The sequence below is a fragment of the Cebus imitator genome, unplaced genomic scaffold, assembly GCF_001604975.1.
Source record: "Cebus imitator isolate Cc_AM_T3 unplaced genomic scaffold, Cebus_imitator-1.0 Scaffold19, whole genome shotgun sequence".
NCBI classification, from domain to species: Eukaryota; Metazoa; Chordata; class Mammalia; order Primates; family Cebidae; genus Cebus; species Cebus imitator.
In genome coordinates this window covers 4696164-4711540 of record NW_016107334.1, presented here as the reverse complement: position 1 = coordinate 4711540, position 15377 = coordinate 4696164, and the positions used below count along the sequence as shown (strand labels likewise).

Here is a 15377-nt window from a genome sequence, read left to right as displayed (position 1 = left end):
ATTTTATATTGGTCATAAACACATACCATCACAATATATAAATAGATGTATCTGCATATATGCAGATACATATATACATATATCTATAAACGTCTATATAGATATTAATATACTTAATACATTTTTTAGCTTATTAGATACATGGGCTAAAAACTTCTACCTTTAAAACAAAAATGAGATTTTGATTCATATATCCTGCTGCAATGCTTCCTTTTGCTTTTTTTCTTCTTAAAGTTTGACTTGCCAACCAACAAGCTAAAGCATGACCTGTCCCACGGCCATGCTTCAAAGTTCCGACAGATATATTCCTCCCTAAACACTGCAACTATTTCAAAATCCTTTTTATAAAAAAGGGAGTAATGTCCACAAAAGATCAAAGGGCATCCTACAGTCTGGCAATTGCTTAAGAAAAATGGCAGCACTTCCATGAAATGTGCCCTAAAATAATTTTGCGGCTTGGTATGTCCTAATTTCAAATTGGATGTTTATCTTGGAAAGGCTTCTATCTAACTTGTCCATAAAACAGCTCCACTTAGCTCTATGAGCTCTGTGAAAATGGAATCCAAAGCTGGTTATTAAGGGGGCCTAGAGATCGGTTCCATATGGCGGAACAGCATGGGAGGGCAAGGCTGAGGCCTGTATCAGGCGCGGCTTGGCTGGAGCTCCTGATCTATCCATGGACACTCGTTGCATTACGCCATAACATCTGGATTATTGCTTGTAATGTCCCTGGGAAATATCCACTTTCCATCAAAGCTTTTATCTATCTCAGTCGGACTTTGAACATTTTAGTATTTAACGCAGTCATGTTTGATCTGATGGACTTGCTCTCTGCTGTCCAAGATTTTTGTTTCCCCCTCCGAAAGGGAGGGCAGGAGAAGTATTTATTGCAGAGCTCACAGATAGAAAAGAACACAAGACCTTTATTCTACTTATTCCACCTCAAATATTTCTGCAAACCGCTATAAGGTTATCTCTCAAATAAAGTTTCATCTGTGAGACACACATTCTGGAGGAGGTATGTGTACTTTAAGTAAGTCTCTTAATTCTTTTACTATTTCTCTTCCCCGTACTTGATAGGTTTGGTGAGGCTTCAGACGAGGGAGTCTAGGGTTGGGGGTAGGGCCTGGGCCATCTAATGTGTGCTCTCTTGCAGAGCTGGGCTTGCAAAAATCTTTTGTGCTCTTCAAACACCCCTTTCTCCTCCCACAATAAATCGACTCATCTGCACTCACTCAGCTGAATAGCTTAGGTTTTCATGCCTGTGCCCGAGCCTATATGTGAAATTTGTCATCTTAATGCAGCCTGGAATGTGAAAAGAGAGAAGGAAATGACCCATCACAGGGGAACCCACCCCACCTGAACTGAGACAGACACCAGGAGATAGTGAAAAGTTTTGGGGCCCTGACCCTAATTTCTCAGCAGACATAATGGATACAATATAGTACATCAGGGTTTTGTTATTTTTCTCCTTCCTCCCAAAGGATCAGACCTTTTGCTACTCCTATGTTGATTCATTCACCTGCTCTGTCTTTCTCAGGCCCCACCTCACCGAATCCCCACCCATTCCTCTAAAACAGAAAGGGTGACTTCCATCTAAGGCACACTGGCTGGTTATTCACAGTGAAAACAAGGTGTGCTGTGCAACTTAGAAAGAGATTTAACTTCTCTAAACGTGCTTTGAAAACACAGATTTACTTCTCGTTCAGACAAGCTCAAGGCAGGAGGGAAGAAACTTTGGAGTGGGATTAAAATTATACCTGGTGGATTCAAATAGGTAGAGAATCCTCCTGTTTCTGACCTGGGAATGCATTATAAAAACAGTGAATGTGCTGTCACTGCTGGAATACACAAAAGGGACTACAGTTTGGTAGCATGCATTATTTGATGTTTGTGGCCTGGGGACATGCTGGGGAGATAGTGAATTCCAATCTCTCTTTTCCTTGGCATGGCTGCAGAGGAAACTGAGGGAGGGTGGACAGGTCAGCTTGGTGCCTCTTATCTCTTCCAGGCTGGGAAGAGTGGCAGAGAGGTCAGGAGGAAAGAAATCCTAAAAGGAGCACATGAAGAAGTCAGGAGCTGAAGCACAGCCTGTGGCCGTCAAAAGCAAGGTGACATTCAGCTAGGCCGCACTCCAGAACTGACTATGCCAAGCAATACCCATGACATAATTATCCAAAATACCCTCTCATGTATAGCAAAATACCAGTCAGTCAACCAATAAAGAGGGCAGTAAGAAAAGGCACTGACCAGAGCATACCCCCCAAGTGCCAAATAAGATACTGGTACTTCATACATAGTCTCAGAGACAGAAGGATAAACCTATCAGTGTTCCCATGGTGCCAATCCATCCCATTTTGACTTTCACTAATTGTTTTTCCTAAGTCATTGTGGGAAAGTAAGTAGTCAATGGAAACAAATGCATTGAAAAAAATCAACTTAGTAAGAAAAATAAGTAGTAAAATCAGATTCCAACTATGTTGTCCACTGCTTTGAAAACCAAGAGAAAACACTGAGCCTATAAAATGTTTCACTGAAATATTCCTTTCAAGCTTTTTCAACATGTAAAACTACTGTTCCTTGTCAACAGCTTTTATTGCATGACATGAGAAGATCCATACATCCATGCAACAGGCTCCCAGGGAAAACTCTTCTCTGTAGCTCCTCTCCATCATCTGAAGAGGAAACTGGACCCATAAATTATCGTAGAACTACACAGAAATCCTTGCATGAGAATATGGAAAAAAAAAAAAAAAACCTTTTAAATTTCCCACTTGTAAAAGTCCACAGGAGTTGCGATTTATACTTGTAGATAAAAACAGTATCAGTTCCAGAGCTATGAATAATCTGTGTGTACAAACACATTAGCTATTAAAGCTTTGCATTAAATTTAGTATTTTTAAATTATAAGATAAAATTGTCACTCAATTTTTGTACTTAAAAATAAAAATCAGATTAAGAGAAGATTTAAAAAATGAATTAAAGACTATACATACCCAATGACTCTCAGATTTTAGGACCAGGGAAATGCTTCTGATACATTTCCTACTATTTAAAAAAAAAAAATGAAGAGACAACACAAAAAAAGCCATGTGATTCAACAAGATTTTCTTATTGCCCTGACCTGTAGGTAGCTCAAAGTAAAATGTTGGACTCAATCTTGTATTTCTTGATTTACATGTATAATCCTGCTAGCCTTCACTTCTCTATTTTTCTATGTCCCTTTTTTACTTAAAATACTTTATAAGCACCCCTACCCAGTGCTGGGAGTAGAGTGAAGCAGTGAGACTCAGGGCTCATCCTTCAGGTTCCCCAAGTGCAGGGCTGTTGCCTCTGCCTGGATTCCTTTTGTTTGTTTGTTTTTGAGATGGAGTCTTGCTCTGTCACCCTGGCTAGAGTGCAATGGTGCTATCTCAGCTCACTGCAACCCCTGCCTCCCAGGTTCAAGCAATTCTCGTGCTTCAGCCTCCCAAGTAACTGGAACTACAGGAGTGCACCATGACACCAGACTAATTTTTTGTATTTTTAGTAGATATGGGGTTTCACCATGTTGGCCAGGCTGGTCTTGAACTCCTGATCTCAAGTGATCCACCCGACTCAGCCTCCCAAAGTACTAGGATTACAGGCATGAGCCACTGCACCTGGCCCCAGGTGCCTTTTTATGTTTTGCACCCAGAGCACCTCTCTTGCCTCACTTCTTCATCCTAGCCCACCTCCATCACCTTAGGGTTAGTAGCCAGAGCCATGGCCTGCAACGCCTGCCCTTCCTTACATCTCCTGCTTCTTCTACAATTCCCAGCATCCTTCTTTATACCCCAGTCCTACAATTCCCGGCATCCTTCTGCATACCCTAGTCCTTCTCAGTGCTTCTCAAATTGAAGGTGTTTGACAGTCACCTAGAAGCCGTGTTCAAAGATGTCTATGCCTCATTCCCAGAGTTTCTGACTGAAGAAGTAAAAAACGGGAGCCAGGAATTTGGATTTCTAACCATTACCAGCTGCAGTTTGTCCAGGGGACACACTTAAAAGCAAGTTGTTTAGAGCCCTGCAACAAATAGTTTGGAGCTCTTACCATATGCCACATTATTCTATCCTGAAATGTTTCCATTCATTTCATCCTCCTTCTCATTTGATGAGATTCACTCTTTGTTTAATCTGAGAGCTTCCCTGAGCACAACACAGAGACCAGTGACCAACCCACTCCACCCACCTGCAAGGCCAAGATGGATGATGATCTCATTGCACGCCTTGAATACCCCCATCACTACTTCTCATCTCTCCTACCTGCTCATCAATTCTGATGCTCATCAATTCTGATTCCTCTTTGTATCCAAATAGGTTCTACAATAAGAGTATGTGCTCATTTAGAGGTTTGGGGGCACAATGGAGCCAAACATCATTGAGAGGAGAGATCTGATGAAATGTTAAAAAAGACAGTCCCTTTGTCCCTCTGGTATGGAGTACATAAGGGCTTTGAAAGTTCTCATAAGTTGATAGCTTCACCTAAACATGGATACAGCTTCCAGGAGGGAGGAAAGCCTCTAGAAGTCATTAAGAGAAGATTTAAAAAAATAGTTAAAGATTGTACATATATTCTCATGCAAGGATTTCTGCCTGCAATATCTGTCCAGGTTAATACTGACCTAGAATTCATAATAACGCAGCAGAAGAATTAGGGTTAAGACATTCAGCAGTGGGTCAGTGCAGTGCCACATTGAGATTGATTGATTTGATTGATTGATGATAGATAAAATAGAGAGAGATGACAGGTAGAAACAGGTAGATAAATTAGATAGATTGTCTATGATCATACCACCCTGAATTCACCCTGATAAATTAGATAAATTAGCTACGTTAGATCACAGATTGAAACTAGAGAAGCAGATAGAGATAGATGTATAAGCACATAGATAAATGTGGCTGTTTTGAGTATACAATTCTTCAATCCTTTGAGTTTAACTGAGAAAATAAAAAAGTAAAAGGTGTTACTAGGAATGGGCATTTGAATTCAGTTAAGAATCTCAGCAAACTGACAGAAGAGCAGATCAAACACCGTATGTTCTCACTCATAGGCGGGTGTTGAACAATGAGAACACAGGGACACAGGGAGGGGAGCACTACACACTGGGGTCAGTCCGGGGGAAAAAGGGGAGGAACGGTGGGGGTTGGGGAGCTGGGGAGAGATAGCAAGGGGAGAGATGCCAGATGTAGGTGATGGGGAGGAAGGCAGCAAATCACACTGCCACGTGTGTACCTATGCAACAATCTTGCATGTTCTTCACATGTACCCCAAAACCTAAAATGCAATAAAATAAATAAATGGGGAAAAAAAAAAGAATGTATGAGAACCAAAAAACAGTACAGCAAACAAAAAGCACTTTATTAATTGGGGAATAATTCCAGGTAAAACACACTTCTTTTAATTCCTCAAATGGACCATGTTTCCTCCTACAAGAAGGTTTTGCTTGTACTAATTTCCTGCACTGACAGAAATTAGACATGTGAGTTCAATTAGAGAAAGTGGTACAGTGAGAGAGGGCATTTACCTAGATGATGAGAGAAGGGGCATCTTTGAGTAGCTCCTTTTCAGCCCAAAGATATATTACTACAGACAAAGCAATCAGAAAACTTCCTCCTGGTTCTCACCTGGGCTCTGGTCAACAAGCAGCTCATTTGAGAGAGGAGACAGAGAGGAGAGAAGAGGGAGAGGAGAGAAAGTGAGGGGAAGCGGGGGAGAGGAGAGGGAAATAAGGAGAGAGGGGAGGGGAAGAGGGAGAGAGAAGACGCGGAGGGGAGGAAGTAGAGGGAAATAATCTACAAAGGTCATTCAGGAGTCTAGGGAGGGGGAGAGGGGGAAATGGGAAGGAGCAATTGGGGGAAGAGGGAGGGGAAGGAAAGGAGAGGAGGTGGGGGGAGGAAAAGGGGGGAGAAGGAAAGGGAGAGAGGAGGAGGGAGAGGGAAAGGGAGGAAGGGGGGAGGGAGATGAAGAGATGGGGAGGGGGGAGGAGGAGGGGGGAATGAGAGGGAGAGGTGGAAGGAGAGGGAGAGGTGGAAGGAGAGGGAGGGGGGAAGGAGAGGGAGATGGGGAGAGAAGGAGGGAAAGTAGAAAGGATGGGGGAAGGGGAGGAGGAGAGAGCAAGGGGGAGGAGAGAGGGGAATGGGGGGGAGGGGGAGGGATTCATTCCCTCCAAATTCTATGACTGTCCTCTCAGTGTACATAGCCAGGTGGAGGCCAGCTGACAGGAGTACCTAGAGAATGTAGCTTGCAGAGGTCAGCCTTTGCAATAACAGAGAGGAACCAAAATAAAAGACTATAAAACCAAACAGGCCAACAATTGGCACTACTAGTCAATTAATTTCACACAGAAAAAAAGTGACAGTAGTATAAGTTGTGTCTCTTACTTTAGACAGCAGACATATTAATACATACAACAATGGGTCAAAAGAGAGGCTATGTAAGAGTATGTGCTCATCTCAGTGAAAATTCATCTAAAGTAAAGAAAATCTGTAACTGAATAGCTATTATAGTCAGATATAACACCTATATACACCCAAATAATAGCACAGGTGTGTGTGTGGGGTGTGAGTATATGTGTATGTGTGAGACAGAGAATTTGTGCAAAGTTTCTGAACACAGTAATTTGTCAAAGCCATTTTTCATCATTGCTTTTTTTGTCTTTATATTAGACTATTTGACATAAGATAAACACTGTTAATATTTTTTAGCTCTCTAATTGTTACACAAATTAGAAAAGAGAGAAATAAGGCTTGGAAACAAATCTAGTCACACTAAGATCATATACAGTCAATACATCAAGAGAACTAGGTGTCTCCTATTAAATCAAATTCCCAATTCGTATTTAGTGCCCATTTCAAAAGGCTTTTGAGTGAAACATGAACCTATTTTTTAAAGGCAATCTCATTGTATTTACTATACTGAAATCCAGGAAAGAACAGTAAGAAAATAGTTGAAAAAAAGAATCTACAAAAGCCATTCAGGAACCTTTGGATGATGCAAAATTATAGATTTATCACATTAAGAAGCAATTAACTAAATAAATTTAAGAAAAAGATTTAGGTGAAAAGTCCAATTATGTTTTTAGGTAACACATTACTTGGGACTAGTAAAATTTTCGATACTCATAGCTAAGTAATCTTCTTTATGTCAAGTTGTTACATAATATTAAATTCAACATGGAAATCCTAAAATAGAACATTATCATTTAAACAATACCAAAAGATAGGCCGACCAGGGCATTTTAACTACTTTTACAGATTGTTGATCAAGTATCTATAAAGTCTCCACAGGCCTAATTTCCATAAGCCAAATTAGACACTACCTGACTTTTTTAACTGCACATTCGCAGAAGCAAAAAGTCAACATAATTACAAATTCTCAGCAAAGTATAACTTCCATGCCTTGAATAAAAGCATAAGTGGCTTTCAATGAACTGTATTTATCTAGGATGTTATTAAACATGTATACTCAGGATGGGCATGCATTACATCCCTGAGCCCAGAACACTCAAGTCAAATTCGAGAAACTACTATGATGGGAAAAAAGCAAAAAAAAAAAAAAAAAAAAAAAAAAAAAAAAAAAAAAAAAAAAAAAAAAAAAAAAAAAGACAAACAGTTCAGTTGTAAGACACAACTCTGAAGTATACACATAAATACCACTCCCCGGGATCTTCTGTTCCCTTCATATTTTTGATCACTTTATCCAGGCCGTCAACATGTTTTCTATCCCTCCTCATTCGTTCGGCCGTTCTTCCATAACCTCTCCTGTCCTCCCTAGACTCCAATATTCCCCAAGCTCACAATTTTTCTTTCCAGCCTTTATGTTTTTCCACAAACTGCCAGTGCTCCTCCACAGACCAAAGCTCCCTAACTAAAGATCGTTATTGATGTACAGTACCAGTGTTTTAGTGCAGCAGCAGAATCAATAAACGAGAAAATACTGCTTTGTCAGGCTTCACCAAAGCATTCTGGGAAACTTTACTGCTTTAGGTGGTTACAGAAACTCTTAATATGGGAGAGCGAGAGCTGGGCTTTGTCTTGTGGTGAGAAGTGATGTTCTTCTACCCCCTAGTGACTATAAAGGAATAAGGCAGACGTCGAAGAAATGTTTGAGATGGCTCCATGTTATTATTTATTGCATATTAATTTGATTTCTAAAAAGAATCAGAGTCTTGGGAACCAAGTGACTCATAGGACAACGAAACATCTTATGAGAATGATTTTAAAGCGTTCAAATTGCGAAGGGTATGTATTTTAGTATGAGTCAGAACTTTGTTTCATTTCTATTTGCAAAAGCAAGATTTGAAAGTTTGCTTTCTTCTTACGTGACTAGTAAAAGTCAGTTTAAAATTCTCTCTCTCTCTCTCTTAGCTTGTCCTTCATATCCAAACTATAATCTTTTAGCTAGAAGTGCCCCCAATTTCAAACTCTTTATTATGTAGAGAAATAAGTAACTCAGGTACAGTGATGTTAGACAGAGCTGGCATATTTGTGTGTACAAATATGTAAGTGTGCAAATACAGGCATTAACAGAGGTCATCTACCTATCTTCTGATCATACACACCATCACCACCACCACAATTCAGAAACTGAAGGAAGAGTCTCAAATGTTGCATAATTTCATATGAATTATTTTGCTGTTACTGCTCCTTACAAAATAGTGGTGCTGCTAAATTGCTATAAATACATTTTTGTTGTATTTTTACACTGATTTTCACATTTAGTCATTTGTGTTACAACCGGCTACTTTAATAACTTCATAAATAATGCATTCTTGCACCTTTTATAAATCAGGCAGAATTGTATAATTGCTTAAAAAGACACTAGCATTGTAAAAAATAAATAACCAGTATTTCACGAAGAAAGCTTTAAAGGAAATTTTAGCAAAAATATTACAAATGGCTTTTTCAAAAGATATTAAAGAGACTTAAAAAGTATACCACATATTTCTTTCAACTTTTACATTGCCCCTACAACACAGACACTAGTTTCTATTTCAGGGCAAATAACTTCCTAAAGGGACTGAATCTAACCATGTTAAACTCTAAATAATCCAAGCTTAATGAAGTGTAACACTCTAACATGGCAGGTACATATAAAATGTCACCACTAAAACAAGAGTCAGCTCAAACATCTGGCAATACCCTTATTAAATAAATTTTTAAAGGAAGGTTGCTTTCTTATTCGTAACAGCAGTAAGAAGAAAAGAATTCTGTTTGATGTAAAGGTTGGGTAATATCTACCATGTAGTTATTTGCAGTTGCTACAAAGACAAAGTTTTTAACCAAATGATCTAAAGAAGAAAAGTATATTTACCTTGCTGGCACTTAACCGCTTTCGATTTGACCAACGCTGAAGATTGTGTCCATGAATGGTGAAAACGGCAAAATAAAACAGAAAAATAGAATCATCATCCATGTAATTATGTTAGATCGTCCAGGTTACATTGAGATAATTAACATCCAAGTTCTGAGGTTACAGAGAAAGCATGTTTCAGCAAGAAAATAGAAACAACAGCAAAAAAATCACATATGTGGCTGTGTTACGTCATTTTCTCTAAGTATTCAGTATGAAAAAACAATGACATAAAAATACTGTTTGATCTTTAGAAGTACATTTTTAAAAATTACCTTAAAACACCATATTTTTCTCTCTCAAAAAATAGAAAGGTTTTTTCTGCTTGAAATACTCAGATAGTATTATAAAAATGTTTAAGAAATTCATGACTACTGGTAGTTCATATTTAGGTTACCGTAGTTTTAGATGCTAGAAAAAAAAATCAATTTACTTTGAGTAAATTTCAATCTTCAAAACAATGGGAAAAAATATGACTAATTATTGGATAATTAAGAAAATATGATAATACAGTATCTAAGGAAACGAAAAAAAATTCTGAAGAGCAAGAAACTTCACCACTATTCTCTTTTGATCTCTCATCTGTCACAGGAAGGCGGCTGAATTTTGCCTATAAATTCTCTCCAAGCAAAACCCTGTCATTACTCCTGTAACTGTTCAGTACTGCAGAGCTCTACTCTGGCTGGTTAACCAGCTAACTGGTTGTTACAACTTGGATAAATTTGGGAGATTACAACTCAATTATAAACCTAATCAAGCAGACCACATTTACTATTTTTCTTAAGAAAAAAATACCTTTAGGTAAATGACCAATCCACTTTGCCAATATGTTTTCCCAATACATTAGAAACTAGAAAATTAATAGCCTTCAGGGTAAATCCACTGATACCGCATTGACCAGCAACTAGAAATGTTGGTACAGAAATGACTGGAAAATATTCTTCATTAATTACATGTCCCCCAGTGAAATTGTGAGTTCAACATTCAGCATATGACAGAGTTGTAGGTACTACTACCTGGATATTAATATGAGGGGTTTTGGTGGCTTTTTGTTTTTTGTTTTGTTTTGTTTTGTTTTTTTTCCCGAAATAGTAACAGATATTTTCACCCAAACCAACCACCAAAATTAATTACCAACTTTTAGGCACACAGGGCTGTTTGGGCCTATAGTAACTATATTTGACATATAGTAACTCATTTCTTTTTTTTAATAACAATTATACAAGATAAAGCATGTAAAGAAATTATTGAAAAATGACTATTACTATTCAACAATGCTACCAACTACCATATATTGAGTGTCACTACCCAATTCCAAGCACCATATTGACAATTTCAATCTTCACAATCCTATAAAATGGACACTCTTTTTATCCTTGTTTCACATATGAGGAAATTATAGCTTGGAGAGGTTAAGTAAGTTTTTGAATTAACCAGACCACTGGTGGAGCTGGGATTCAAACCCAGGCAGTCTGAAAACAGAGGCCATAATTTTAGCTACTTCTTTTTCCTATTTTTGCCATGGAAAGAACACAGAGCATGTTTGTCAGCATTCCGGCTGGCGTCTTCCCTTCTGCCTGTACCATTCTCATATACATTTAAGTCCCTGGACACAAGAGTCAATTCGTAAACATTTTGCACATACTGAAATTTTTGTCAGCTTGGTTCCAAAGCAACAAAGGCTATCTCAGAAATGACTGGAAAAAAAATAGATAAAAAACTGAGAATTTAAATTGAGATATGTCCACCAGAGTTTAAATTAAAATAGAAATTTATAAACAAATTATCTCACTCAAATAATCTACTGATTTCCAGTCCCAGGTGCTAGTCATTCTCACTTAAAATCCCAATATAAAAATGTCTTTAAATATTAACTCAAACTCAATGAAAAGAACAAAGATTCTGATAATCTATTATACCCCAAGGGCTCACAATATGCAGTTAGCTGAATAACCACACATGGCCCAGAATAAATTATTCCTCAATTAATTTTCTTTGATCAAAAAGATAAATGGTAAAAAACTACCAATCAGAACACATAAGAGTAGGCAGTTTTCTATATTTCCATTATATATATATTATATACTGTATATTATATATATATATACACACATATTTATCTCCATATGTATATGTATTTATGTGTCTATATGTGTATATACATGTATCTATATACATACACACACATATTTATCTCAACATGAATATGGAGATATATGTGTGTATATATACAGAGATAAATATATGTGTGTATATATGGAGATAAATATATGTGTATATATATGGAGATAAATATGTGTGTATATATATATGGAGATAAATATATATCTGTACATAGGGAGCCAAATATGTGTGTGTGTATATATATGTGGAGATAAAATAGGTGTGTGTATATACATGGGGATAAACATATACTTGTGTGTATACATATATAATATATTGTACACTAAGCTTCTGCCACACAAGGACCCAAGAAAAGAAGGAAGCACATGAGTAAACAGACAGACATCTTGATAAAGTCTAAAACATGTGAGGCGGGGGAGTCAGAGGAAACCAGGATCACACTCAGAAGAAAACTGTGGCTGTTCTTAAGCCCTGAAAAGACAGCCTCTTTGAGATCTTTTACAAAAACAACTCCAAGCTGCATCTAGTATTCACTGTTCTGCAATTTGAAATAAATTGAAAAACTAAAATGGCATTATGTTAAAACTCCAAATTTTGGCAATATTACCTTTTAAGTGCCAACATTACTGCTAAACATAATCTAATATGCTATAGAAAAATTCACAAAGGTAGTCATTTGAATATGCAGCTATTTTCATGGAGAAATCAACTACCTTTACAAACCCTGCTTGAAATACATAAGAAACTGTTTGAAGATATCAGCTGGCAAGTTGTCAACCACGTGACAAATAATACCTGTTTACACTGCCTGGCCCCCAGCTCAAGTCACCAGTCACCTGCTGTACCACTGACACCGAACCCAGAGTCACAGATGCAGGAGTAATGCTGTCCAGACTAAGAAGAAGCTAAAGAAAATCCCTCCTTCTGCAGGTGGGATGAGAAAAAATACTTTTATTTTCAACATTGATTTAGAACACCTTAACATTAAACTATCTCTTTTATTGAGGTTGCAAGTGTCAACAGTGCCACTTTTTAAGAAGAAGTAATAAAGGAATTCAAATTAAAAATAGCAGAGATTTAGCTGAATCTTTGAAAAGGCAATCGAAAAGTTACACTACAGTTTTCCTACCACCTTAAGCCATCTTCCATGAGTTTACTAGTAAATCAATCATGATTTTCATCATAAAATCTATAACTAAAAGCATTAATGATGTCAAAATAAAAAGTATCCTCCTCATCCACCCCACTGCCTCAATTCAAGAAGCATTACTGGAGACCTAATTATAAGTAGGCTTTATACTTTTATATTGCATTATAAATATGCTAAATTATAACACATCTGAAAAAGCAGGTACTTTAATTGGCTTTAAAAATACTTTTCAAAAAATCATAATCAAAGATGCTTTTGTTCTAATATGGCCTTAGAATTATAAAATATAATCCCAAATAAAATAAGATTATGATTTGTATCCACATTTTTGCTCATAAGAACAGTCCCAATCATACTGTGACAAAATCTAATGCTTCACTGATGTTACAGACATCTTTGATAGGTACTGTATCCACTAGAAATTTCCACGTACTAGTAAATTTCCAAGTACTAGATACAAACATTAAAATTTGTATCTTCCCAAAAGAACTCCCAATAAAAAGCTTGGCAATTAAAAGTAAAAAAAGAAAGAAGAAACCAGAATGCTGCAAATGTATACCTGACCATTTTAATAACACACAAAAAATAATTCCTTAATGAATTTCCTTTCCAGTGTTTCAAAAAGAGCACTGTATTAAAACACAGATAGTTTAAGACTCCATAAAATTTTTCACCCCTCCTAAAATAACTGTAAAACTCTCAGCTGTCTGCTAGCTATCAAAGGACAATTGCCATGATCCGTTTAAAAAGGACAAAATGAGCCATTTAAAAAGAACAGAAGGTTCCACTTACATGTCTCTTGAAATCACCCTGTTTTACCACTAGGTTCAAATTTAAGACGATCACTCCCATATCATCTTCTAAACTGTTTGGATCTTCCAGTTTTAAAATATGTTCAGTGGTTCTACAAGCAAAAAGCAACAAATAATGCTACCAGTTCTTGACAGGACTGTATTGACCTATAGGCATCAGGAGCTTATGATAAAAGTCTCCTTCCCTTGAATAAGGATTAGACACAATGTTAAGAAAGCACAAAATTTAGTGAAAATAAAACAATTATATCAAGGGTAGTGAAATGGTTTGGCATTGTTTAATTCAACAGTTGGTTAACTGATCCCCCTCCTCTACCACCCAAATAAAATGTAAACACTTGTTCTAATTTTAAGTTAATGAAACTGAATATTAACAAATTAAAGTACGAAATCCAATACACAATTTAGAATGCATTAAAAATATTTAACATCTGACTAATATATTTGACACCTAGAAAGGAAAAATCCTTAAAAATACACTGAGAGTTATAACACTTTAAAGCTCTCTTTCCTTTGTTCAGATATGCTGTTTTTGTCATTTGACCTCACCAAGCACCATTTAACATTATCATGAGTTCCCTCTAAAATGGCATCAATAAAACAATTAAAAAGCAAAAATGCGGTACCTGTTAAGCTCAAGATCACTGAGAATGACAAATGCAGAACCCATGAAATCAGATGTGGTTAAATCTCGATCATATACCTACAAAGAGGACAGAGGTCAATAACACATTATTATGGTAAACCAACCGAGTTTATCAAATTATTAACAAATGCAATGGGTTGGAAATTTTGAAATCAGTCTTTCAGATCTTGAAATACTTTGCATAGTACAGTTACAGAGAAATTTAGTCAAGCCAATGCACAGAACAAAATTATTCAATCTTGCCCATTTTGCCTACTATGAGCGAAATAACAGCAACAATTTCTTTCGAGGTTGTATTTATATCCATTGAAATGTTATGCACAATGGACCACTCTCTGTAGTTTAAATAGTCTGTCATTAAAATTTAGTATTTTCCAGTGAGCAGATCTGCCAATTAAATAGAAATTTGCTAAATTTTCTATAGCAATCTCATCCTGCACTCAACTCATGCAGTTTTAACTCAGATGCTGCAGCAATTGATACTTACAACTGGCGGCTTGAAGCTCTATTAAGTATAAACATACTCCTAATGAGAAAGCCTTTAGTACTTGTTACCACTGCACTACCAGTAATAATTCTTTCACATTTTGTAGATTTAAATACAATCAATGCAGATATTATTTTCACTCTAATTTTCACTGGAGTGTATCTCATTGATTGAAGAGAAACAGTGTCAACAAATAGTATAAGACATTTCTCCTGTATTAATATTTTTAATCTGGCCTAATAAAAGAATTTTGGCCAGTTCACTCCTAAGAGGACATGAGAAAATGCTGAGAAATGTTTTTAATAAAGGAGCAGATTTGAAAGCCATCTGTGATTACCTTCACACGCAGCTTTTGATCAAGGCTTTGTATTGGCAATACAACTATCTCATCCCAAACTGGGTTCAAGTTCTTATATATGACTTTACTTTTGTACAGCGTCTTCCCATTCAGCTTAAATTTCACATAAGGATCACTTGTGCCTTTAAAAAAAAAAAAAAAAGAAAGAAAACAAGACAGAAGTTTATGATACATGTAAAAGCCTGGGACCTTTATTAAATAAAGATCCTTTCCCCACTCCCCCGACTAACGTCTCCCTGCACAGAGATTAAAGGCCTCGGAGGTGGAGGATGGAAGGAGACACGGAACAATTTGGGGTAAATTAATGATTGTTTTTTTCCTTTAGTGGTAGAATATTAATGGGCTCCTTGTGCATTTTTTGTTTTGTTTTATTGTGGGCAGGTCACCCTTGTGCTACCTGCAAAAATTCAAGAAATAAAATCCATCAG

The 15377-nt window shown here is 36.9% G+C and overlaps 1 protein-coding gene across 15 annotated transcripts in view; it reads right to left on the bottom strand.

Annotated features, from left to right (window-relative positions):
* The window catches only part of MCTP2 (multiple C2 and transmembrane domain containing 2), a 264268-nt gene that overhangs the window by 138742 nt on the left and 110149 nt on the right, over positions 1–15377 (bottom strand). For all 15 annotated transcript variants that reach the window (XM_037734928.1, XM_037734892.1, XM_037734897.1 and 12 more), the window contains 4 exons: positions 14929–15071; positions 14085–14161; positions 13439–13550; positions 9334–9369 (listed from right to left, as the gene is read on the bottom strand). Coding sequence is in view for 14 of the 15 variants with exons in the window: in XM_037734892.1 (XP_037590820.1) it covers positions 9334–9369; positions 13439–13550; positions 14085–14161; positions 14929–15071 (368 nt within the window). In the remaining variant the exon portion in view is untranslated. The remainder of the gene's footprint in view (positions 1–9333; positions 9370–13438; positions 13551–14084; positions 14162–14928; positions 15072–15377) is intronic.